General features: G+C 40.7%; 2 protein-coding genes across 3 annotated transcripts in view; one reads left to right on the top strand and one right to left on the bottom strand.

The window, feature by feature from the left end:
• LOC137296647 (MTRF1L release factor glutamine methyltransferase-like) overlaps window positions 1–21,713 on the top strand; it is a 27,698-nt gene extending 5,985 nt beyond the window's left edge. For both annotated transcript variants that reach the window (XM_067828466.1, XM_067828465.1), the window contains exons 4-10: window positions 716–809; window positions 15,009–15,128; window positions 15,564–15,678; window positions 17,599–17,692; window positions 19,737–19,832; window positions 20,460–20,567; window positions 20,905–21,713. In XM_067828466.1, coding sequence (XP_067684567.1) covers window positions 716–809; window positions 15,009–15,128; window positions 15,564–15,678; window positions 17,599–17,692; window positions 19,737–19,832; window positions 20,460–20,567; window positions 20,905–20,947 — 670 coding nt within the window. In that variant the 3' untranslated portion in view covers window positions 20,948–21,713. The remainder of the gene's footprint in view (window positions 1–715; window positions 810–15,008; window positions 15,129–15,563; window positions 15,679–17,598; window positions 17,693–19,736; window positions 19,833–20,459; window positions 20,568–20,904) is intronic.
• The window catches only part of LOC137296650 (synaptophysin-like), a 104,915-nt gene continuing 101,260 nt past the window's right edge, over window positions 21,509–25,163 (bottom strand). Inside the window, exon 7 of the mRNA XM_067828468.1 lies at window positions 21,509–25,163. Within this exon, the coding sequence (XP_067684569.1) occupies window positions 25,123–25,163 (41 nt within the window). The 3' untranslated portion in view covers window positions 21,509–25,122.

Raw genomic sequence — 25,163 nt, 5'->3', positions numbered from 1 at the left:
AGGACATGGTGTAGGACATGGTGTAGGGCATGGTGTAGGGCATGGTGTAGGACATGGTGTAGGACATGGTGTAGGGCATGGTGTAGGACATGATGTAGGACATGGTGTAGGGCATGGTGTAGGACATGGTGTAGGGCATGGTGTAGGACATGGTGTAGGGCATGGTGTAGGACATGGTGTAGGGCATGGTGTAGGACATGGTGTAGGGCATGGTGTAGGACATGGTGTAGGGCATGGTGTAGGACATGGTGTAGGGCATGGTGTAGGACATGGTGTAGGGCATGGTGTAGGGCATGGTGTAGGACATGGTGTAGGGCATGGTGGGTTGAGGGGAGAATGCATCAGGGATGAAGAGCAGGAGAATTCTTGGTTTGAAATTTTACTATTTATACTGTTACCATGGTTTCAGAAAAAGTTGATGGAGGATGATGTAAGGGTCAGAAGAGGTTGGATGTAGGCTTAGATTGTGTTATGCATGGGTTTGGGATTTTGTTAAGTGAGGGGTGGATGTGATTGTGTCGTGGACGGGAAGAAGATGCAAAGTGTTCAAATAGGATGCGGATAGTGTTGGGGTATTGTGGCATGAGATTCTTCCGGTAAAAAAATATTGCCCCTTCAAGGCATAGAGCAATGTGTATGGTCCATATCAGTAACATGTACATGCCTTGTGTTGATCAAGACATGTTGTCATAAGCATTATATCACCATGTTGCAGAATGCCTGCACAGTACATCCTGGGAGAGTGGGACTTCTGTGATATCGTGCTGAAAATGAAACAGCCTGTATTTATTCCACGGCCAGAGACAGAGGTGAGCAGACACACAGTGCAGCACCAGAATTGGTAATGTGTGTCAGTATTAATAAAAACCCATAAAGATGCGGTCTTCAGCACATTTCATCATCCTAACTGTGTAGATCACTGTTCATGCTGTTGATCACAGGATTGTATGGTCCAGACTCAATTTTTTTCAGACAGCTGTGATATAATTGGTCTAATGCTGAGTGTGGTGCTAAGTCAAAAACAAACACTTGTGACACCTAAAGTATTAAAAATCAACTAAAAACAAACATTCCATCTCTATCATAGTGAGTCAGTGGTGTTTTACACCCAAGTTCGCACTAAAGTGTAGTTGTAATTACAGGTCATGTATACAGATAAAATTTTGGTGTGTCAATCAGATGAATAATTCATTTTAGCATGGATAAGTCTTCAGGTAACCTTGATCTGCTCTGAAAACACTATGTATATATGTACTTCATTCTAAGAAGGTCACTTCAGCGAACCTTTTCAATTGACAAATCAGAGCACAGCTTAACAAATCTTGTAAGCTGGCATTTGCACATGCTTTTTGAACTATTACCTCAAAAAAGTTTGTACCTTAACAATTCCGAGTGCTACTTTCCGTACGATCGCTTCCGGGTGATGCACATGGTGCACGCTACAACAGTGAGTAAACAGTCACTGAAAGTAGCATATTTTTCCTTATCCTGACTCATGCTTAACTGCTTATCTCCTCTTCCCTTGCGAAGGCAGTGGAAAACCTGAAATCCCTTGAAGTTCCCTTCTAAAAGAAGCGAACATAAAATATACTCACCTATGAGTAGCCTCCCCTTTCCCACACAAATAGTCAGCTGACTGACCATGCTTGTTACTCTCTCCCTATTGCCTGACGAGGGCAGCTGGATACAGTCTTTCAATTATATTTTTCCTTATCCTGACTCATGCTTAATTGCTAATCTCCTCTTCCCTGGCTAAAGTAATGGAATACCTGAAGTTCCCTTCTAAAACTAACGGGTGTAAAATACACACACGAGAAGTCTCCCTTTACCTGCACACATGGTCAGCTGATCGGCCATGCTTGTCACTCTCTCCCTATCACCGGACAAGGGCGGCTTGAGGCACCTTGGATCCTGGATACGGCAATAAGTTCTTTAATTAATTTGGTCCTTGAACTAAATTTACGTTGTATGCGGTATTTGGCTTAGCATATGCATCATATTTTGTCAATTTTGTGTGATTATTGTGTCTTTATTTAGCACAGTGTAGATTACGGCTCTCAACTTAGTTTGTCTGGTGTAAGCCTATATGTTCTGCTATTCACTGTAAATTTTGCAGAAATTTATCTGATTCAGAATTTACTTTGTATATTTGGTCTGTTCACAGACATGCAAGGGACAGGCAACATTGACTTGTATTAGCCATGTCTAAATGGGGTGAATATAATTCAGGTAACAGTTCATCTGTTTCTGCTGAGATTCATTCCAGTGACATGTCTGGCGTTTCTCTGGGGTTATGTCTGGGTTCCAGCAAGTCGTCCCCTAAACCACAGAAGAAAACCTCTACAGAGATAGGGCTGTCCCAGTCTAAGAAGTCTAGATCATCGAGGAAGAAGTCTTTATCATCGAAGTCATTGCAGAATCAACATTCTTCGATGAAGAAATCTTTGGGGAACAGTTCATCCCTCTACATGAATGACACAACTTTGACAAGCCACTGTTTATTCTACGCAGCGAGCAAAATATCAACCAACAGAGTAAACATGCGTCGTCATCTAGATCGACCATGACGACATCGTCAACGCATCAGAACCCTCACAAGGATCGTCAAACAACGCAGACTTGGTCAGCAACCTCAGTCATTGCAGCAGAAAACTCTACAACTCAGCTGTCACTACACTCAACGCAGCCGTTCGACGCAGGTGCCTTCATGCAGCAGTTTACGATGCAGATGATGAGCTTAATGGAGTGTCAATTTGAAGAAGGAAGAAGCCTTCAGTCTTCAACAGCATCGACTTCGGCTCAGCATGAGCATTCATCTAGATTAGCACTTACTCCTGAAGATGAAGAGGAAGCGCCTGCACGCACACACTCGAGAAGATTGTCACTATCACCACTGTCATCTTGTCACAGCCCAGAGAGAGATCCACCCACAATAAGTGAGTGCACTCATGTGAGTGGTTACACTCGTGTGAGTGAGGATGCTTGCTCGTGTGGATCACGCTCCCGTCGTGGATCTCAAGTGGCCTGGACTTAGGCTCACCATCCAAGTACTCCAACGAAGTTAACACTTACAAGATGAAGATTGACGACATCCATTTTTTGCTAGCGTTCCCACCGATAGCTCCAATATCTACGATTCCTGAGGCGTTATCTATAGCATTCGAGTCAGCAACCAAGTTTCAACAACAACACATGCCGCCGTTCAATGCTCATTGTTTCCCTCTTCATCATATGGAGTCCTTCATCAGAGCACCAGATGTAGACAAAGCATACAAAGTCATCAGTACTGCCTACAACAGATCCTACAAGGCAGACGACAAGAGGGCTGCTCAGCTCGACACCACTACGAGACACACCTTCTTCGGACTAGCTCGATCTAGAGCCATCATCGAGACTTCTCATTGCAAAGTTCAGCAATCCTGCCAGCAAGGAAGAGAGAATGATCCTGTCAACTTTCATCACTCAGAAGAAGGATCAGCAGTTCATGTCCGAACACCTAGCTTCTACTATTGTGGGACTGAAGGTCTGCCTCATCATGGAACGAGAACTTCACAAAGGTGTTATATCAAGCCCTGTGGTCAGCGCCTACTGTATCTGATGGAAAGAGTGAAGAGGTAGCAAGGACAGTCGCCCAAGACTCCAGAGAAGTCATGATGGTTAAATCCATAGACACCTTGACATCAGTGTTCAAGCAGACAAGTCAACACTACACCAATAAGTTCAAGTTCTCCAGGGTGCAAATAGCAAGAGATAAGAAGTTTAATGCTCGAGGAGAGAAGTCATCTCCTTTTTGTCACCCCTACGGAGGAAACAAGCGCCTCCAGATGTCCGGCCGTTCGTCTAGGGATGGAAGGGGACGTAAACATTGAAAGTCAGGTTCAGAGCAACTGGAGTCTTCCACCCTCAGCCGATCCAGTACAAATGTCTCAAGTGGGTGGATGTCTTCAACTCTACTGGACGAATTGGGGAATTCTCAATGACAACTATGTCATGCAGATTCTTCGAGACGGCTACAAGATTCCGTTGGAAACTACACCGCCACTCACAAGAGTACCAGCTCCCATCATTTATGCATCAAATCAACTAGACAAGTTGACCAATGCCAGAAGAAGAAGGGAGAAGTAGAAGTAATACAGGCACGGAGTCTGACACCTGGCTTTTACTTCCCAGTAGAAATTTCGACTCGTATACATCATGAAGGAATTCAACAAGAAGTTTCTATGGAAACCAGAACGCTTCAAGATGATACATCTTCCTCAACTAAGACTCCCCATCTGACCTGCATATTATCTCGCCAGCACTGACCTGCAAGATGCATACCTGCACATCCCGATACATCGAGAATCCAGGAATTATCTGCTCTTCCTTTTCAACTGTCAGAACTACCAGTGGATGGTCCTACTGTTTGGAATATCTTCGGCCCCATGGCTATTTATTCGGGTAACCAAACCCATTGTCAACTTCCTACACCTGAGGGGGCTACGCAGTGCTTTCTACCTGGACGACGGGATACAAGGGCATCAAGAGAAAAATCAACTCAGACTGCAGACCATCAGGCTTCTAACACAACTGGGATGGTTAGTAAATCATCTGAAGTCAGAATTGGAGCCTCAACAAGATCTCAGCTTCCTCGAGATTCGTTTCATCAAAACCATAGAATCAGATTGTTTTCCCAGAGCACCGGTGGGTCAAGATTCAAGATATGATAAATCAAGCACTACTCTCTCTGTTGACACTTCAACAATGGCAGTGTCTCCTAGGTCTCCTCATGTCAGCACACAATTTGACCAGAAGAGGAAGACTACAGCTGCGCCTGTTACAACGCTTCTTGAATCTTCAGGCACCTGTGAAGAGCCACCTCCTCGTGGTGGGTGCTGGGTAATGCTAAGTGCTCTTCTCCCATGTGGAAACGGGACCAAATGTGTCCACAGCACCCCATTGCTGGTCGTAAGAGGCAACCAAATTGGGCAACCTGTTTGCAGGTGGAAGACGGGATCCTGGTGGTTGAGGGCAGTTGGGCTTTTACTGTGTTCCATTTGTCCAACACACCACTTCAGCCCTTACTTCACCTAGATGGGTGGTTGAAGTGGCCCGGTTCAACCAATCGGCTGGTCATGCCAAGCCTGTGCATACATTTTATATGATTGGACAACCTTTTTACTTTTTGAAAATATGGTCTTGGCACCCTTATTCATAGAAAAAGATTTAACTTCATGATACATTTTTCATAAACTTTGCCTAGAGTCTTATGCCCAAAAGGCGATGGCTCATGTGTCAATCTGATGGAATAATTATACTTTTAATTTTTCTGTTGGAGTATATCATCCCGGTATCCTTGGTGCTGCAAGCTGGAGATCTGCTTGTTTATAGCATTGTCCTGGTGATACTCCGTGGTGGGTGGGAAGCTTGGATGATGAAACAATTATCAGCTCATTATGGCTTACCAGACTCCCTCAAAAAAGACCAAACGTCAGCTCGACAATGACAATGAAGAGAATGAATCCACTGTAACAGAAACTTGGACTCGTTTCGTTGTTCTTGATACTGTTGACAAGACTCCACTTAAGTTGAACCCTTTTATTATTTCTAAGGGGATATATGGCATTGCAGGCGATGTTAAGGACATCAAACGCTTGCGTTCAGGATCTCTACTGATAGAATGCAATCGAAAACAGCAGGCTTCCAACCATATTGTCAATGCAGACGTTGGCTGGCATTCCTGTTTCAGTCACTGCCCATAGAACCTTGAATACTTCTAAAGGCATCATAAGAGATAGAGACCGTTTGAATACTTCTAAAGGCATCATAAGAGATAGAGACCGTTTGTTAGCTGACATGTCAGAACTGGAAATTGTGTCTGAAAAAAAAAGATCAAGGTGTGACATGTGTAAGACAATTTACTACCCGGAAAAACAATGAACTGATATCCACAAACACATATCTTTTTTCATTCTCATCCCCAAGTCTCCCTCAGTCTGTTAAAGTGGGTTACTGTAATATCGCAGTTGTAGTCTACATCCCAAATCCATTGAGGTGTTTTCGATGCCAAAAATATGGTCATGGAGTTAATTCCTGTGCACAGCCAGTGATGTGCTCATTGTAGTGAAACGTCTCATGTGACGGAAGACTACACCAGCACTGTCAAAAAATGCACAAATTGTTCAGGCAATCATTCATCTTTTTCCAAAGAATGTAGAATATGGCAAAAGCAAATGGAAATAAACAAAGTGAAATTCACTCAAAATGTTAGTTTTGCAGATGCTAAAAAGATTGTGGAATCAACACTACCTAATACAACTTATGCATCAGTCATCAGATTATCTTCTGAAACCATGAATAAAAAAAGTATCCACTTCATCAAATGTGCCTCAAACTTACCTGACTTAGGTTAAAGCTGATAATCCGAAACTTTTCACGCCTGAGCAATCTACTCAGACTTCAGAAACAAATGTGAACGCCCATGTGCCATCTACAGTTCAGGGTGAAGAACAGAGATTATCACAATCTACAGAACAGACTCGATCTGAAACAAATTCAAAGTCTAAAAGTACTGTCAAACCGAGAGCAGGTAATGGGGAAAAGACTGATAGACCACCCAAGGGTTCAGAGAATCGTATAAAATTATTCAATAAATATGGTTCACTCGAGGACATGGATGTGTCAGATAACATCCACCACAGGGCACATAGCTTGTCGCCCTCCAGGAAAGTGAGGGGTAGATCCCCAATCAACCCAACCAAAAAGATAATGTCTTCCAAAGATATAGTACAATGGAACTGTAGAGGATTGAAGACTAATTATAATGAGTTACATCTGTTAGTCCAAGATCTGGCACCATCATCATTTTGTCTACAGGAAAGTCATCTGAAACAGACAGATACTTTTAGTTTACGTCAGTATGATGCATATCATTATTTCTCACCTTCGGGTGATAGGGCCTCTGGTGGATCTTCAATCCTTGCTAAGCAGAATGTTATCCACAGCCATGTACTGGAAGATTTTATCTCAAATAATGACCTGTGCTTTTTTAACGATGATTCAAGCACTTATCTGCATCCTGCAACCGGCACCTACTCTTCTCTAGATTTGTATCTTGCAGACTCTAATCTGCTTAGCGAAATTGATTGGTCAGTTCCCAACGATCTCTGTGGAAGTGATCACTTTCCAACGATATTATCTGAATCTTGTCCGACTGATTCTTCATCTTATTCAAGATGCACATCTAAACTACAACCTGAATGTTTCATTGATATTGCTGACCCTATTCAGGTATTTTCTGAATTTTTAAATGTAATTGCTGATGAGTGCATACCAAGATGATCTACAACTCCACATGTACAAAAGCTATGGTTTACGACAGACTGTGAAAATGCTAGAAAAGCAAGGAAAAAGAAAGAAATACTTCTGCTATCACCCAACTGTCACATAACTTAAACAGATTTAAAATACTGAATGCAAAGGCGCGTCATACCTTTAAACAAAGTAAGCGACAATCTTGGAGAAACTATATTTCCAAAATTAATTCACGCACGCCAGTGTCCAAAGTATGGAACATTGTTCAATGAATTAAAGGCAAAGGTTCAAAATCTGCCGTTCACCATCTCAAAGATGATGATAATTTAATTACTGACAAATGCAAAAAAATTGGCGAAACATTTGCTAAAAAATTTTCATTGACAAATTATGTCCCTGAGTGTCAGAGAAATCAGAAACAACAGGAGAAGACAAAACTTAATTTTGAATCAGATAACACTGAAGACTATAATGAAGTGTTTTCATTACTTCAGCTATATACTGCTCTTGAGCAAGCTCAGGACACAGCAGCAGGTAATGACAGTATTCGTGATCAGCTGCTGAAACACTTGCCTGAACTATGTCTTGTCACACTTTTAGAGATATTTGACAAAATATGGACATCTGGAAACCTCCTTCATGGTGTAATGCCATTGTAATCCCTATACCCAAACCTGGTAAGGATCATACTGATCCTTCCAATTACAGACCGATATCTTTAACTAGCTGTGTCTGTAAAACCATGGAGTGAATGGTAAATAACAGATTAATTTGGTATCTGGAAACCAACATCCTCATTACAAATATTCAATGTGGTTTTTGGAAGAATAGAGGTACCATTGATCATTTGGTATGTTTAGAATCCTTTGTCAAAAATGCTAAGGTAAATAAACAACAAGCTGTATCGATATTCTTTGATCTTGAGAAAGCATACAATACCACCTAGAAGCATGGCATTTTAAAGGATTTACATGATTTTGGGTTGAGAGGTTGTTTACCTCATTTTACGTCACAGTTTTTAACTGACAGTTTCAAGTCCGAGTGGGTTCAACCCTGTCTGATCATTACAATCAGGATCAGGGTGTTCCACAAGGCATTATTTTGTCCATCACTTTATTTAGTATTAAGATCAACAGTTTATCCAAGGTTTTAAGCGATTCCAGTGACGGATCACTTTTTGTGAATGATTCTAATATTTCTTGTCGTGGTAAAAATATGCATACTATTGAATGGCAACTACAGTTATGTTTAAATAAAATAAATAAATGGTGTCTTGAAAACAGCTTTAAATTTTCTAAGTCCAAAACTAATTGTATACACTTTTGTAGAAAACATAAGCCGCATGAGGACCTTGAACTATCTTTAAATGGCACTCCCATCAAAGTTGTAAAGGAGGCCAAGTTCTTGGGTTCAATTTTTGATTCTCATTTATCCTTCTTACCCCATATCAAATCCCTTAAAGCTGAATGCCTGAAGGCACTTGATTTGTTGAAGGTTGTTTCCAACTCAAAGTGGGAAGGGGATCAAACTACCCTTTTACACATACATCAATCACTGGTCTGTTCAAAACTCAATTATGGCTCCATTGTATATGGTGGAGCCTGTAAAAGTAACCTTCTGTCCACAACCAAGGTTTAAGACCTTGTCTCGGATCTTTCAGAACTTCACCTACTGACAGTCTTTACGTTGAGGCTGATGAACCATCTCTTACACAATGTCGTATAAAATTATCCTTACAATACATTACTAAATTATACTCTATTGAATCTAACCCTGCATACAAATGTGTGTTCAATCCACTTTATGAGGATTTGTATAACAAGAAGTCTTCTCTTGTTCCACCTCAAGGACATAGTATTAAACCCTTTCTTCCTTCGGCCGGCATTGAGCTGGAAAACATAGCTCCATCCCGTCTTCTTTCTTCTCCTCCTTGGCAGTTGTCGGCCACAGGTTGACCTAACATTAATATCATTTAAAAAATCAGACACTAAAGAATTACAATATAAACAAGAACATAATCAATTAAAAACTAAACATAGCAAGTACAAACCCTTATTTACAGATGGTTCCAAGGACGGTGGTGCAGTAGCTTGTGCCACTGTCACTGGATCGAGAAAAATACCTTCTAGAATTCCAGATGACAGCTCAATTTTTACTGCAGAAGCAAACGCCATGTTAACAGCTCTTTAATATATTCAAGGACACCCTAAACATAAACAGTATATAATCTATTCTGACTCTTTCTTGCCTTCGGGCTGTTAAAAATTTGTCTTATAAACGTCCACTTTTAATTGAAATCATTGAATTGTATAATGATCTTGCTACTGGCCATTACGACATCGTCTTTTGTTGGTTACCCAGCCACGTAGGCATTTCTGGTAAAACGATGGCTGATCTAGCTGCCAAGACAACTCTCAACAAATCTGTGACACCACTTCTTATTCCATACTCTGATTACAAAGCTAGCATTAGAACTTACATCTGTGATCTGATGCAGAAGAAGGGGACACCCAAGTAGGTATCAATAAGCTACATGAAATAAAACCCTACATTGGTTATACCTACTTGGGTTATCAGTCCAGATTTGAAGAGGACATCATGCGACAATGTCGTATTGGCCATACAAGATATACCCATAAGTACCTGTTAAAAGGTGAGGATCCTCCGTTTTGTATCCCTTGTGATGAGAGTCATGGTCAAGCATATCCTGCTTGACTGTGTTGAATTCTCTATCACAAGGGATAAATATCTCAATGTCAAAACTATCAAGGATCTTTTTACCACTGTTAGTCCTCATTTAATCATTGGTTTTTTAAAGTAAATCGATTTTTATGGTTGAATTTGAGCAACATGTTTCTGTAGACAGATATATTTTAATTATTGGTAGTTTAGGTTAGTAACTAGAATTGTTAGTGGCTGTACCCTCAAAGGGGGTTGAAGCGTTGTAAAAATATTGTCCTCCTGAGAGGGTATGTAAGTCCCAAAACATCTGATGTAAATTTAAGTCTACCAGATTTTTAATCGTAGTATTCATATTATTTTTATTTTGGCTAGCATTTCATACACTCTCCAGTGACTGAAGGGATGATGTAGGCAGGTGGCAAAGGTACTGTAAGTCCCCATGGTCTCTAGTATGGCGATCTATAGCCTGCTTTTATATTCTTTTGTCCAGATAGTGATATTAAATTTAACTTTCCACGCTAGTTTTAATGATAATTGTGATATTCTAGTTCTTTTATTGTCCTTCGTCAACAGGTTTTTATAGTAGGCATATATTTCTTTTCAGTGTTAAATGTGCTTGTCACGATATGGCATAGATAATGCCGATCTTGAATCTTCTTCTCAACAACAGATTCAGATTCTGCTCCCAGACAATTTGAAGCGTTTTCTATGGTGGTGGACTCATTGATCGAACGTCTGCGCAGGGACAGTCTGACAGTCTGAACCTCTGAATAAAAGCATGTCACAGGAGCCTGCAACACAGCACAGAGGATACTCAGCGAGAGTAGCGAAAGCAGTCACTTCAGCCTTACGGAAATCCACTCGCACCTTATATGATGACAAGTGGAAACCAGTTGAGACGCCAGGAAGAATGGTTCCATGGCGACGAAAGCGACACATCCTCAGATAGCAGATTATCTATGCCATCTACGACATTCCATAGGTCTCTACATTATCTACATACTTGGCAGCTCTCAGCTCAGTCGTCACCATGAAAACAGCTATCAAGCTGACTAAAGTACCTGAGCTACTTGCTTTACTACGCTCCTTCAAGTTGGAAGATTAACAACGCAGGTTTAACATCTCACAAGTGATGTGTACAAGCCGCTCGACCGGACCTGATTTGAACTGCTGACTCAGAAGATGCTGTTTTTACTTGCCTTGGCTACAGCTGCACGAATGTCAGAAATTCATGCTCTAGACTTCAACCACATGAGGTTTGATGCAAGTCATCAAGGGACAGCTCATCTGGGTCTACAATGGGATTTGATTGCGAAAAATCAACTGCCAGGTCAACCGGATAGACAAATCCACATACCAGCTTTATCTTCAATCCTTGAACCTTGTGATATTCAAAACCTATCATTATGTCCAGTCAGAGTTTTGGAGATATATCTGTCACATACCAAGTCTAGAAGACAACGTTTCAAGCGCCTGTTTATCCGTATATCTACTGAGACACCTTCGGAAGTATCCAGCAACACTATCTCAGTGTTGATCAGAACTGTTACACTAAGAGCCTACAAAGCAGTAGGATTGGAACCTCTGCAAGCCTCCAACCCACTTGAAGTCAGAGCCTTGGCCTCTACACTAGCTCTACATGGAAATTGGTTGTTATCAACTATAATGGAGGGCTGCTTTCGGAAATCAAACACAGTGTTTGCCAACCATTACCTACGAGACATAGCCATGGAGGACGTCACTGACATTCATCAGTTCCTTGAAGGCGCTCACCCATTTTATCATGTGACTTGTGGAAGCCAGGCACTCTTCAGAGTATAATGGTGGAAAGTCCACGCACACGTCTCGAACAGACTAGCATGAGTGATTATGAACCTGTACTCGCAATGAAGATAATTGTACATGAAGATGGGTCGCAACTGGTCTTGATTATAGTATCTTGACATTCAGTTGCATCGAACACTAGCAGGATGCTAGTTACTTTTGACATCAAGGACAAGGGTATTATGACAAGATAGTGAGATTGCTAACTGACAATCTGTTTGAAGGCACGAGTTTTTTTATGGATGACAACTTCCTTATTGTGAAGAGTCATGACGTTTCAAAGTACATTCTTACTTCTTCATCAGGTGAATGAAGCAATGGAGTACAACAAGCTATTTATGTACATGTAGAAACAACAACAGTATGACAAAGGAAGCCAGTAGTTAATTGGTGGATGGACAGGAGTGGAAGCCAGGGGGTTGTTAACCCAGGCATGATTGGTAAGATAAACAGTAGGAAGCCAGATGGGGTGGGGCATAATGGACAAGGGAAGCCAGGGAATGTTGTTCCGGGCGTGGCTGATGTGGCGGGATATAACAAGTGGGAGTGGGCCTTGTTGGTAGTATGTGAAGTGGGCAGCAATGATAATGAATTATTGCAATATCAGTAAGTCCCAAGCACTAGGGAGATGTGTTCCTTGGTCACGGGTGATAGCTGGATGGCTTCTACTGATATCTATGGCCTCTTGCAATTTCCTTTGCTGCCAGTTGCTGTTGTTGACAGATAGGGCCTTAGTGGCTTCCCATATGATGGTGTGGTCCTGGTTCTTGCTGATGTGTTCGGAAACAGCCGATTTGAGGTCAAGTTTGTTGACGGATGCCTGATGTTCTTTCAGTCTGGTGTTAAGGGGTCTAAGGGTTTCTCCAAAGTATATGTCACCACAGTCACAAAAGATTTGATATACGCATCCTCTGGGGTTTTTGGTTTGGAGCTACTGGTGCCTTTGCCATTGGAGCGTAGGAGGGTTTTGATGGTTTTGTTGCTGGAGAAGGTGACATCAATGTTGGCTTTGTTTTTCACGAGTCATGAGATCTGATGGCTGACAGGGCCTAGGTAGGGAATGGTGATCTGATGGGTGATGAAGCAGCTTTGGGTTTAGGTTTTGAGGGTCTGATAGACTTGTTGATGATTCTAGAGACTAGGTGTGCAGGGTAACCATTGATGGAGGTGAAGGTGTCCTTTAGGTGCTCCAGTTCTTTGTTGAGAGCAACAGGGTGGCAGATGGCTTTGGCACATCTCGTGACTGTTGCAGTGATGGCTTGTTTAATCTTTGGATGGTGGCATGAGTTGTAATGGATGATGTACTGGTCTGTGTGCGTGGGCTTTCGGTAAACTGAGGTCTTGAGTTCATTTCCTGTATTTTGGAGAGACACATCCAGAAAGGGTAACTTTAGATTTGCTTCTGTTTCCAAGGTGAACTGGATTCTTTGGTGCTGCACATTGAGGTGATTGAGTAGTTCTGTGGGATTGTCATAGGGGTCTATGATGGTGACCTAAAGGACACCTTCACCTCCATCAATGGTTACCCTGTAGTTCACACCAATTGAATATAGAAATGGGTAGATATACAAAAACACCAGAAAGCTTAAATTTTTAAGCTTATCCTGTCTCATGTTCCCCCTTTTGACAATGTGTGGAAACGTGCTGTCAGCTAAGTTGAGTCAAAATCAACATTTACGCTTCTCAGATACCATCTCTTTAGATCCACCCATGATTATTCACAATTCCAAATTATATCTTCACAGGGACAACACATGTCCACACTGTGGTGCGACACAAAAGAGAATGACAAATACAAGTCACGCGATCACCTGAGACTTGTATGCACAAGCAAGATGATTGACAGGTGTCTATAGCAGGGGTCAGAGGCCAGGAAGATTTGATTCAACTTAGCTGACAGCATGTTTCCACATATGGTCGAAATGAGGAAGAGAGATGCATAATGTGAGATAGGATAAGTATATGAATATATAATTTATAGTTAAAATTTCCAAGAGTGTGTGAAATGTGTTACTGTAACTACGTGGAAAATGAGTATTGTTTCTTGTTGATATGCACTGCTTACAATGACTTATGTAACTGTTTTATTCCCGCTGATGTTTTCACTCATCAAACCGTGTGTAAATTCAACCGACTAATGCAATGTTTATATTTTACGCTAATGATCGTCGTCAACCCAGCTTGAAGGCTGCAAATGTATCTGTATCATTGGCCGATGGCCTACATTCACATGAATAAAGAAAGAAAGATATCATCATGCTCCAGTCAACAAAGCCTTCTGCAGAAGACAAGTTCGACTGGATGTGATCCCCCCAGAATGTACGATGAATATTAGAGGAACATGACCGAATTATTGCCATTACAAGTTCCCGTTAGGGGGGAATTATTGCACATAATTTTGACAGCCTGCAGAATACAGCGTGGCCTGACCCATCGCCGTTTCTGTTGGATTCTGTAAGCTATTAAGCATGAGTCAGGATAAGGAAAAATGTGTAATTTTCTAAATAAAATTGATATTTTGTACTTATCCTGACTCATGATTTAAGCCCTCCCAGCCGCCCCTCACAGACACGCTGAATTCCTTTCATTCTCGTGTTGGGCGATTTATAAGGAGAGAGTGACAAGCATGGTCGGTCAGCTGACTATTTGCATGGGAAAGGGGAGGCTACTCATGGGTCAGTGTATTTTACATCTGCTTCTTTTAGAAGGGAACTTCAAGGGTTTTCAGGTATTCCACTACTTTCGCCAGGGAAGAAGAGAAAAGCAATTAAGCATGTGTCAGGATGGTATGTAATATAAATTTTATTCAGAAAATGACATTTTTGTTGATATTCAAGGATGTTAGCTTGCAGATTATATTAGTTTCTGGTAACCATGTCATCAAAATGCCCTAAGCGTACGTAATACTATGTACTGCAGGTCAAATATCTGTGTTTTATGCAGATTTTCGGTTGTTAAGAGATCAGTGTTAGTGACCAGGAAATTTTGCTGTTATCTGATTGGTGAAATTTGTTCGTCTGTCTTGCATTTGATTAGACTGTCATAGGTTACTCAAGGTTAGCTGACATGACCTTCTACTAAGGTTTTGTTAGGCTGAGCATGGTGATGTAATGGTAATATTGAGCCAAGCTCACTTAGACTGAAATGTACTTAATCATCACTCTCCTTGATCAGTTAATGAATTCTAACATCATTTTATTATTACCTAGGAGCTGGTCGGTTTCATCAAGTTATATCTCAAAGACTTGGAGAATCAACACATACGGTTGCTCGAAATTGGATGTGGATCAGGGGCCATAACTCTTGCTCTGTTGAAAGAATTGCCACAGGTTCTAAAATGTTATTTTGATCTTGAAAGTAGATATATGTATGTTTCCTTCTTGAAACAAACTTCATTTGTATTATTGGCACACTATGTGTTTCTAGAACTCTGTGAATAGTTGCCTCCCTTAGATCTTGACAGGATCTTCTGATAGTATTGGAAAATCTCATTTTCCTCCAGTAATGATCCTTTCTGTCCACACCTATTCTTGCACATTTCCCCAAACTATTTATAGATGAGGATTTCTGAAAAGCATTGTTGATCCAGTTGAAATAACATCAAACCAAAGAGAAGTTTAAATTTTAAAAGTGCCAGCAGATATCTCCAATTCTTGTTTTATCTGACTTTTGTTACTGGAATAGGCAACATTTCTAATCTGATTCCACATTTTTCAACGTTTTTGTTGGGGTAGAAGAGCACCAGTTTTCACATGTGACTTCAGATGGAGGCGGTAGCTATTGATAAGACGACACATGCCTGTGAACTGACTGCACATAATGCCGCCTGCCTAGGGCTGACAGACAGACTTGATGTGATACACCTGGACATAAGTGCAGGTGAGTTACCTGATACACCTGGATTATCAGTTTAAGTGAGTTACCTGGTATACCTGGATTTTAGTACAGGCTAGTTACATGGTACACCTGGATATCAGTGGAGTTGCATTATCTGTTATACCTTTATGTCAGTACAGGTGAGTGACCTGGTTCATCTTAATATCAGTGCACGTGTGTTACCTGGTACACCTGGTTATTAGGACATGTGTGTTACCTGATGCACCTACACCAGTTGAGTTACTTGATAACCTATATACCAGAACAGGTGAGTTACCTGGTACACCTGGATATCAGTATGTGGGAGCTACCTGACACATCTTTATACCAAAACAGGTGATTATGCTTTACCTTTTGTAGGTGTCATTAGGTTTAAATTCCTTGATACACACAGATATTGTCACAGGTGAGTGACCTTTTCCAATGATTGTAAGTGCCAAGTGCCAGATCATCACTATTTGAATCTTGGATTCAAACTACAATCATGGGATACTGGCTTGTGAAAGGGATTTAACGCAGCACGAGAAGCCGGCATCATTTGACAAACCTGAACAAAATAGCATGTCTGAGAGAGATTACTAAACTGATTGAAGCATTTATAAAATATTTTCAGGTTATGAATGTGGGATGCATCTGAGGACAGAGATAGTTGTTGATATTGTCAATCCTTGATGTGTCTGAGCAAGGCTTGCCTGTCACAGAACTGGTGGGATTAGGCTTGCCTGTCACAGAACTGGTGGGATTAGGCTGCCTGTCACAGAACTGGTGGGATTAGGCTTGCCTGTCACTGAACTGGTGGGATTAGGCTGCCTGTCACAGAACTGGTGGGATTAGGCTTGCCTGTCACAGAACTGGTGGGATTAGGCTGCCTGTCACAGAACTGGTGGGATTAGGCTGCCTGTCACAGAACTGGTGGGATTAGGCTGCTTGTCACAGAACTGGTGGGATTAGGCTGCTTGTCACAGAGCTGGTGAGATTAGGCTGCCAGTCACAGAACTGGTGGGATTAGGCTGCCTGTCACAGAACTGGTGGGATTAGGCTGCTTGTCAGTGTTCAACAACAACATTATTCATTTTCTCAAGAAATCTGAATACTATGACTTCCTTGATGGGTATTTTACAAGGTGGGGTGATGAAAAGTTGAAACATCGCCTTTCATAGAATAAAGAACTTGTGTATCTATTAGGCCAGACCAAGTTTACTTCTTGTTTTACGGATTTGCCGGTTGTATATTTTCAAGAATAAGAAAAAAATATTTATTTTCCCTGCTCAAAAAATAAAATCCTAATGTTTTTATTGGCCCAAACTGTAAACTTGAAAGAAAATTTCTTTTGGATTTCTCTTTTGCCCCCATTTGGATTTCATAAAGTGCCAAAAGTAAAATGTTTTTATTATTTTGAAGGAATGTTACTCTGATTTTGATTTGATGTTTTTCCCTCCTGCCTTTAGGTTTTCTGAGGACAAAAATCTGTAAAACAAGAAATAAAATTGTTCTGGCCTTAAACAGTATTATCATTCTTCATCTGAGTACCAGGAAAACACCAACTTGCCCGCTCTCCTTGATCATGGCCTAAGATATATTTTGAGGAAGCCTGAATTTGAAATTATTAATCCAAATTATTGGGTTATTGTCTTTCTGTGTCATGGTGTGTAGCGCAATGACCCCCACTACATGTCAACATCTGAGCATGCCATAAATTTCACTCTTGGTTATGGAATTTGTTCCCACAGCATCATGGTGGGGGACACCAGAAATGGGCTTCACATATCGTACCTATGTGGGGATTCAAACCCAGGTCTTTGGTGTGAAGAGCGAATACTTTAAAATCTTTATCTACTGTTGTTTGAAAGTGTTATTGAACCCCATTTGAGCTATTTCATCTTAAAGTCACAAGCACTCACTCACTCCCTCTGCATGTTTCAGACACAGGTCATCTGGGTGTGTTTGATGTGATTGTGAGCAACCCGCCCTATGTCAACACCAAGGACATGGGCATGCTGGACCCTCAAGTCTCCTGGTACAGTGCCCTTCGCCAATCTTATTCTAACTGTATCCATTTAAAATCATGACAGAATTCAGTTTGGAATTTCAATGTCAGTGTGACCTTTCTTCATCTAGCTTACATCCCTGAGAGTCCAGAGTGAGACATAAACTTTTACAATCCTGATTTTAGGGTACAAGATTTCTGAAATCTGCCATTTTATGTCAGTGTGCTCTGTAATGTCAGTGTTCAATGGAAGAGCTGCAGACAAGGTTCCCTTGCCAAATGTGTGTAGAAGTCCTTTAGTCTGAAGGTAGAGAGTTCTAGAACATGGGACTGCACACTGAAAGGATGCAATCAGACATCATGGAGGTGGATAGAAGCTAACTGATTTGGTGATCATTGGACAATCGGAGTGAGCGTTCTGGAGAGTAAAGGGAGATCAGGTCCTTTAGTTATGATGGATAGTGGTCATTGACGAGACAGTCATGAGTCAGGCAGCAAATCTTGTAGTCAAATAACCGAGGAGCCAATGCAAGGCTTTGAGAGCTTGTGTTATATGCCCTGAATTTGATTCATGGAAACGTATGAAATATCACTTGACATGAGTGTCAGTTATATTTGTGGTGTTCTACACATTGTTTGGAAGGCAGTCCGAGTTAAATAGCACAACATTATGTTTGATGTAATTTTATTATGGTGATCTCCATAATTAAGCTGAAAGCTTAGTTGTGACATTATCTTCAAGGACTAATATCAGATTGCAGACCATGTTCTCTTCAACAATAATGGACTCGTGATTAGCCTTCAAATTAGTCCTCAAATTTCACTGCAAACTGACTTTGATGCTAGCTGTCATTACGATGTTGTATTAAACTCAAGGTCAGAAAAGGTATTGAAATAGCTCTTGGTTGGATGTATTGGTGAAAACAATATGGCTGCTGTGTGTCGGGTGTGTCCATCTGTGCAAGTTTGTCTTTTCCTGAGCAGAGCATAAAAAAACCTTCATATTTCATCACCAACCTTGACACATAGATAGGTCTGATGGTGAACTTTTTTTTAATATTTTGGGATTTCAGAATAAGATAATGTCTGCATTTCTATGGCAACAAGTTTACCTTTGACTTAAATTGATGGTAGTGACCCTTTCTGGAACAGAACTTGAAAGCCTTTCAATACACAGTGAAGTTGACTTGTTTGGTTTATTATTGCTTCTGAGTATTATCAGGAAAGTTGTAGTGTTTTGACCAGCCTTTGCATGTACTTAGGATGAATGCCAAATTTGGTCAGGATATTCTCACCTTTATACTTTGGCATTTGATAATGTTTCATAAAAACATGCATTATTGTCAGAATTCTTCCTTTTTACAGCAATTTCCCATGACGGTGGAAAGTATGGAATCACAGAAGGGAGACTGTCACACTGACACCTTGACTAACTGAAAGCAGATGTACTTTGATTAAAATCAATTGATGCCTGATGCCTGAAACATTTGTGATATTTTGAGTTATTTGAATTCAAATTCAAATTTTAATATGCTAGCTTACAAGTTAGCATTGAAAAACCTCTTTATGTAAATTTATCAGCCTTGTTTCTGTAATAAGTGAAGTTACTGAGGCGATGAAGTTGATGTTATAAGTACTTCTTTCACCCATTTTATTGGAAACTTTGAGATTTGTTCATAGTATTGACTAGCAGTTGTGACAGCTTATCCTGTTTAGCCAGCTGACTTCATATCAAGATAAGCTATGGGATTTTAATTGATGTTCAGTAACTCATGCTTGTCTTGACACTTGGTTGACACTTGGTTGATCACTGGATTGATCACTGGATTGTTGGGTTATTCACAGACTGACACCATATAGCTGGAATGTTGCAGAGTGTGGCTGGAAACAAACAGCTATTTAAGCCACCTGTGCATATTATATTAAAACAACTAAAACATTGCTGAATGCGATAAAACAAGGTGAACTACAGTACCCTGGCACTATTATACCCAAAAATGAAGGTATAGAACAGTATATATGCAGTAACTGATATTTGTAACTTCGGAATTGACCTCCCTGACTCTTTTGACAGTTATGAGGACCACACTGCTCTTCATGGTGGAAGAGATGGTCTAGATGTTGTCAGACATATTCTCGCCAAGGCCCAGTATCTGCTGAAACACAAAGGGTAGGTTCACTGTCACACAAGGGGCAGGTTCATAGTCACACATGGGATGGGTTCACTGTCACACATATGATTTTGATAACAAATTTACTTTCGAATCAAATTTACAGTCCTGCGACAATGTCATAAGATATTTAGCTGCTTAAACTCTCACACGTGACATGACAATGGTGGCACACAGTTCTCTAGAGAAAGGTTGATGCAGTTGTAAGCCATAAAGAGTTATGATGAAAACTGTGTAAGGCAGTTCACTGTGCTGGGTTGTATCCTCAAAACCGGATTCTCTTAATTTTGTTTCTCATTCAGTGTTCATGCTGTTGATCACAGGATTGTCTCGTCTAGATTTGAATATGTACAGCCTGCTGCCACATAACTGGAATATTGTTGAGTGCAGCATAAAACTAAACTCACTGTAGCTGACATAACATAACTTATATATCTGTAATTCTGGTGAAAGCCTACACAATGACAGACAGGCAGACAGTTTATTCAGTAAGGAGGCCACTGGCCCATAATACATGCAGATAATAGTTTACCCCTTTCACGTGCGCATGTTTTAGGATGTATATATAGCGCTCATTTGTGAAAGACCACACAATGGTTATACAGTAACAGGCTCTTGTGTTGCAGCACTGTATGGCTGGAAGTGGACACTCCACATCCTGGGAGGATACAGAGCCTGGTGGAGGAAACGGGGGAACTACGCTATGTCAGGACAGTGCAGGACTTTACTTCCAGGTGGGTACAAGTGGGATACCACCCTGTACACTCATCCCGCGATACATCACCACATGGCAGAAACATCGCCCCATGGGAGTTTGGGATGTAAACTGCCTAGGGTGTTGGGAATGATACGTAGAAAGCATACTGATCCACTGTTCAGGGAAGGAATTTAACCACCTCTCAAAAGATCTCAGAAGCTGAATAAGTGTGGTATATACATGTTGGCTGGATTCTTTCATTGATTCATTCATTCTGGGGTAGCACAGTCAATGAAGTGTTGGGGTGGGGCTGCTACTCTTTTCATTCATACAATGCAGACCTCTTCTTAGATTAATTCAATATTTTGTTTCAGGGATCGATTTTCTGTCCTTCAGTATTGGGACTGTACTAGATGAAGCAGATGGATGTGCCAATGTGCTTCTTGATCACCTCCGCACAGTGAGGTTCAGTCTTAAAATTATTCAGAATGTTTTGGAATCCTTTTGGGTGGTCGGTAAACTAACGATTATACAGCTTAGATTATTATGTTCTCACTGTGTGTTCATTTTGCTCAGATGATTAAGCAAGGCATATTCCTGGATTCGTGCTGCAGTTTTATTGTTGCCTCCCTTAGGTCGGCTAGGACCAGTAATAATGTGTTTGAATGCTAGTGATTTGTTTATGTTGGTCAAAGCAGATCTTTCCCTTAACTTGCAGTGATAAATATGTAAAGGTTTTGATATAGTAATGCAAACATGATAATTGTGGGTGGTGATGCAGCCACGATGGATGTTGACGTCTCCTACTGTGGTGCAGCCACGATGGATGTTGACGTCTCCTACTGTGGTGCAGCCACGATGGATGTTGACGTCTCCTACTGTGGTGCAGCCACGATGGATGTTGACGTCAAGTCTCCTACTGTAAAGCTTGTTTCTGACACAAGTGTTTCCTCATTGTGAAGAAACAAGAATGTGACATAATAAATAAACCAATTTATTAGCGTTATTGTTCATACAAACAACTAAAGGACCAAAACTACAGAATGGATGGTTCCAACAAGAACTAGCAGAACACTGCTTCAGGATATCCTGAGCATAGATCATCGGTTAATACCATGTTATAACATGAAGGAATGAACAGCATACAAGAACTCGATAAGCATGGATTAAAAACAGGAATAAATAGTCATAAACACATCGTATTTGATGCTCAATACATGAAATGGTCTACAATATCCAACTGTTAAGAAACTGACTTCAGTAATAACTGGTGTAGTTTTCATCAAGGTCTTCACCAACTGTTGAGTACAAGTGTGTGTCCCCAGACCCTGGAGTGAGTGAGTGAGTGAGAGTGAGTCTGGTTCTGCGCCACTATTAGCAATGCTTAAGCAATAACAGGAGACCCCCTGATAGGGAACCCGGCGATCAGAATGACTGACCACCCACAACACAGAAACTGCATATTTAACAGAGGGTGAAGCCTGTGATAGATGACATTTTCCAGACTCTTCAGAATAAACCTGATTATATACACAGTGCTGCTGCTGCTGCTGCTGCTGCTAAATATTTCTCTTATTTTGCCTCCTGTCATACTGAAGGAGAAACTGGATTGGTTTGGCCTGATACTTCTTTTTATGAATAGAATACTTGGCCTGATTACATGTAACAGCAAACCATCACAGAAACAGGAGCATCTCTATGAGAATTTATGGAGAGACTTCATCATTTGTACTAACAAAATGTTAACTCCACTCACAAAATGAATAAATACACATATCTACATTTCAACCCAGATCAAACACCAGATACAGTAGTATTCAAAATACAAACAACAAAAGCAAAACAAGGCATATCACATCGACAAGATGCAATGAAATTCATCACTAAAATAGTAATGCTTGCCCTGAGGTCAAGGCCACCTATATCCAAATGGAATGTAGTTTATGCAAATGTTTTAGTCAACAGACTCCAAAAAAACAAATGGTGACCCTATCAGTGTAGCAAAGGAAGCCACTTTTTTTATCAATGGTTCACAAATGTCTCTTGCTGAAGGATAGGTCTGAAATAGTTTTAACAAATTATGTATAAAAATAACTGTCATTAGATTGCATTACAGTCAGGCATTTTGGTACTGACTAATGAAATAAAACCAAATCTCACAGATTTTTGTGCTGTGGCTCAAGTCTATGAACTTCAGAAAAATGAAAGTGTCCCTTTATATGTACAAGAGTTAAAATACACAACGTTTTGGATGTTAAAACTGGGCTCAGCCAGAGGAGTAGAACTAACGGGGAGATCATTCATGTTTTACTAAGATGTCAGAGTTCTCAAACTTTCGGAAGGTCACAGAAATCCTGTAAACATCACTGTGAGCATAACACATGTATCTCCTGAAAATGGATTGCTGATAACATTTGTCAATGAGTTGAACTGAAATTGAGTGGGTAGAAAACATTCTTGTCACAATGTTGATAAAATAGCAACCACCCAGACATTTTCTGTTGTACGGATCCTGAGGAAGACTCCAGCTAATACAAAAATACACTCAGCAAAATACAAACAGTAAACTCTGTCAAATCGCACAAAAATACAGTATAAAGAAAAGTCTCTGTGCAGTGCAAGGGTGATAACTCTGACTAAACTAAATATCCATATAAATTGTGGACAGGATATGATACAGTTTAAGGTCCTTCGTGGATGCAGTTACTGAGCCTTTACTTATACAGCTTTCTGGGTTTGATATTTCTACACCAGTTTAGCATGAACAGTATGTGTTCTTTCATAAGAATAAACCTAGATGGTGGCCCAGTAATGCCCTATTGACGATAGTATGTGGCACGATGACTGCCATTTACCCTGGTGATGATCCTCAAAGCCAAACAACCAATATGACATGCCTGGCAGACATCAGTGTAATGATGTGTGACCTGCTTTTGGTTGTACCCAACCAAGGAGAGGACACGAGACTTACACTGCATTATGGGATTGTTTCAGTGCATTTATGGGATAGGTCCACTGCATAATGGGATTATATCAGTGCATTTGGGGATAAGTCTGCAGCATAATTGGATGGTTCAGTGCATCTTGGTATTGTTTTTGTGCATTATGGGATTGTTCCAGTGCATTATGGAATAGTTCTACTGCATTATGGGATAGCTCCCTTGCATAATGGGATCATATCAGTGCATTTAGGGATGTCTGAAGCATTATTGGATGGCTCAGTGCATCGTGGTATTGTTTTTGTGCATTATGGGATTATTTCAGTGCATTATGGGATAGATACACTGCATTTAGGAATAGCATCAGTGCAGTGTGGGGTACGTCCTCTGCATGTTGGGACAAGCTTACTATATGAAGATGCTCTGTTTTGCTAGAGTGGAATGCCAGAGTCCTGTGTGTGACAAACCACTTCACTTAATTAACAGATATTACTCAATATAATCTCCATGATCTAAAATATATACATAGCAGAAGATCAGTGGGTTAAACATTGACATGGAATCAGTGCAACTTATGATTTCACTCACACACATCAAATACACAAGCAGTACTAGAAATGACACAAGGTTAGAATGACCAGGTAACCACCCTTTTGTATGTACTGTATTTATGGCCTGGGGTGACGTGGTGGTGGTGGTGGTGGTGCATGGAGTACATCAAGGTGTGTTGATATGAAAACAGTAGTCACAAGATGACAGGATTGTGGCATCAGACTGGTTCAGTGTAATCTATGTGTACATCACAACAAGCCATGTTACTAAGGTTAAAGGTTGAAAGGTCGTCTTGTTTGATAATGACGTTTGATGTGCCCAATCCTCACATCACGAACAACTGATACCTCTAGGTGAACTCTAGCCAGATATCAAGAATATCCTACAGCAGTGGAACTCGGAAACCCTGTAGTCATCTCTGCTTCCTACAAGCCACATGACATTAAAAGGCTGTCAATGTCCAACAGGAAACATTGTGGTCTGGTCTGAACCATCGTCTGGTTAATTTGCAATGATCTAGAAGTAGCTCGGTCAATCAAGTCCTGTGTCAGACTGAACCCATGGGTGACATGTCTGCCATGTTTCATGGCTGACCTAGTTCTTCAGGTCTCAAAATGTCTGAAGAATTTGTTGTGTTTGACCCATTTGTCATGTCTAAACTATGTTTCATGTCTGGCCCATGTGTCATGTCCAACCAATATTTTTGCACCAGACTCAGGTGTCGAGCCCAACCAATGTTTCGTGTCTGACCTATGTTTTGCATTTGACCCATGTGTCATGCCTTCCTCTCTGAGTAAACACTAAACTTACATCTGTTTGACTGGGACTACAGAGTTCCATTATTGAAATAAAGAAACTACTGGTGATCTCTGACATTTCATTCTAGTTCTCAATAATCAAATGGGACATTTCAATATTCATAATTTCTTCTGTAAAATATTACAAAGTCCAAAATATCAATAAACTAAAACAAACATTTCTGAGAAAAAATGTCCTAACTACCCTTGCCACCACAAGTTTGTTTCTATTCCAATGCCATGTTGCACAGCTATAAGAAGGGTAGTACTTGGTTAGTCGAGACTACTTACTACAGGATACACCTTAATATTGGTTGGTGGGAGGTTGCTGAGGCGGGCCTGCTT

The sequence above is a fragment of the Haliotis asinina genome, chromosome 9 (genome assembly GCF_037392515.1).
Source record: "Haliotis asinina isolate JCU_RB_2024 chromosome 9, JCU_Hal_asi_v2, whole genome shotgun sequence".
NCBI lineage: Eukaryota > Metazoa > Mollusca > Gastropoda > Lepetellida > Haliotidae > Haliotis > Haliotis asinina.
The sequence above is the reverse complement of the archived record's forward strand: the minus strand, read 5'-3'. Positions and strand labels throughout refer to the sequence as shown.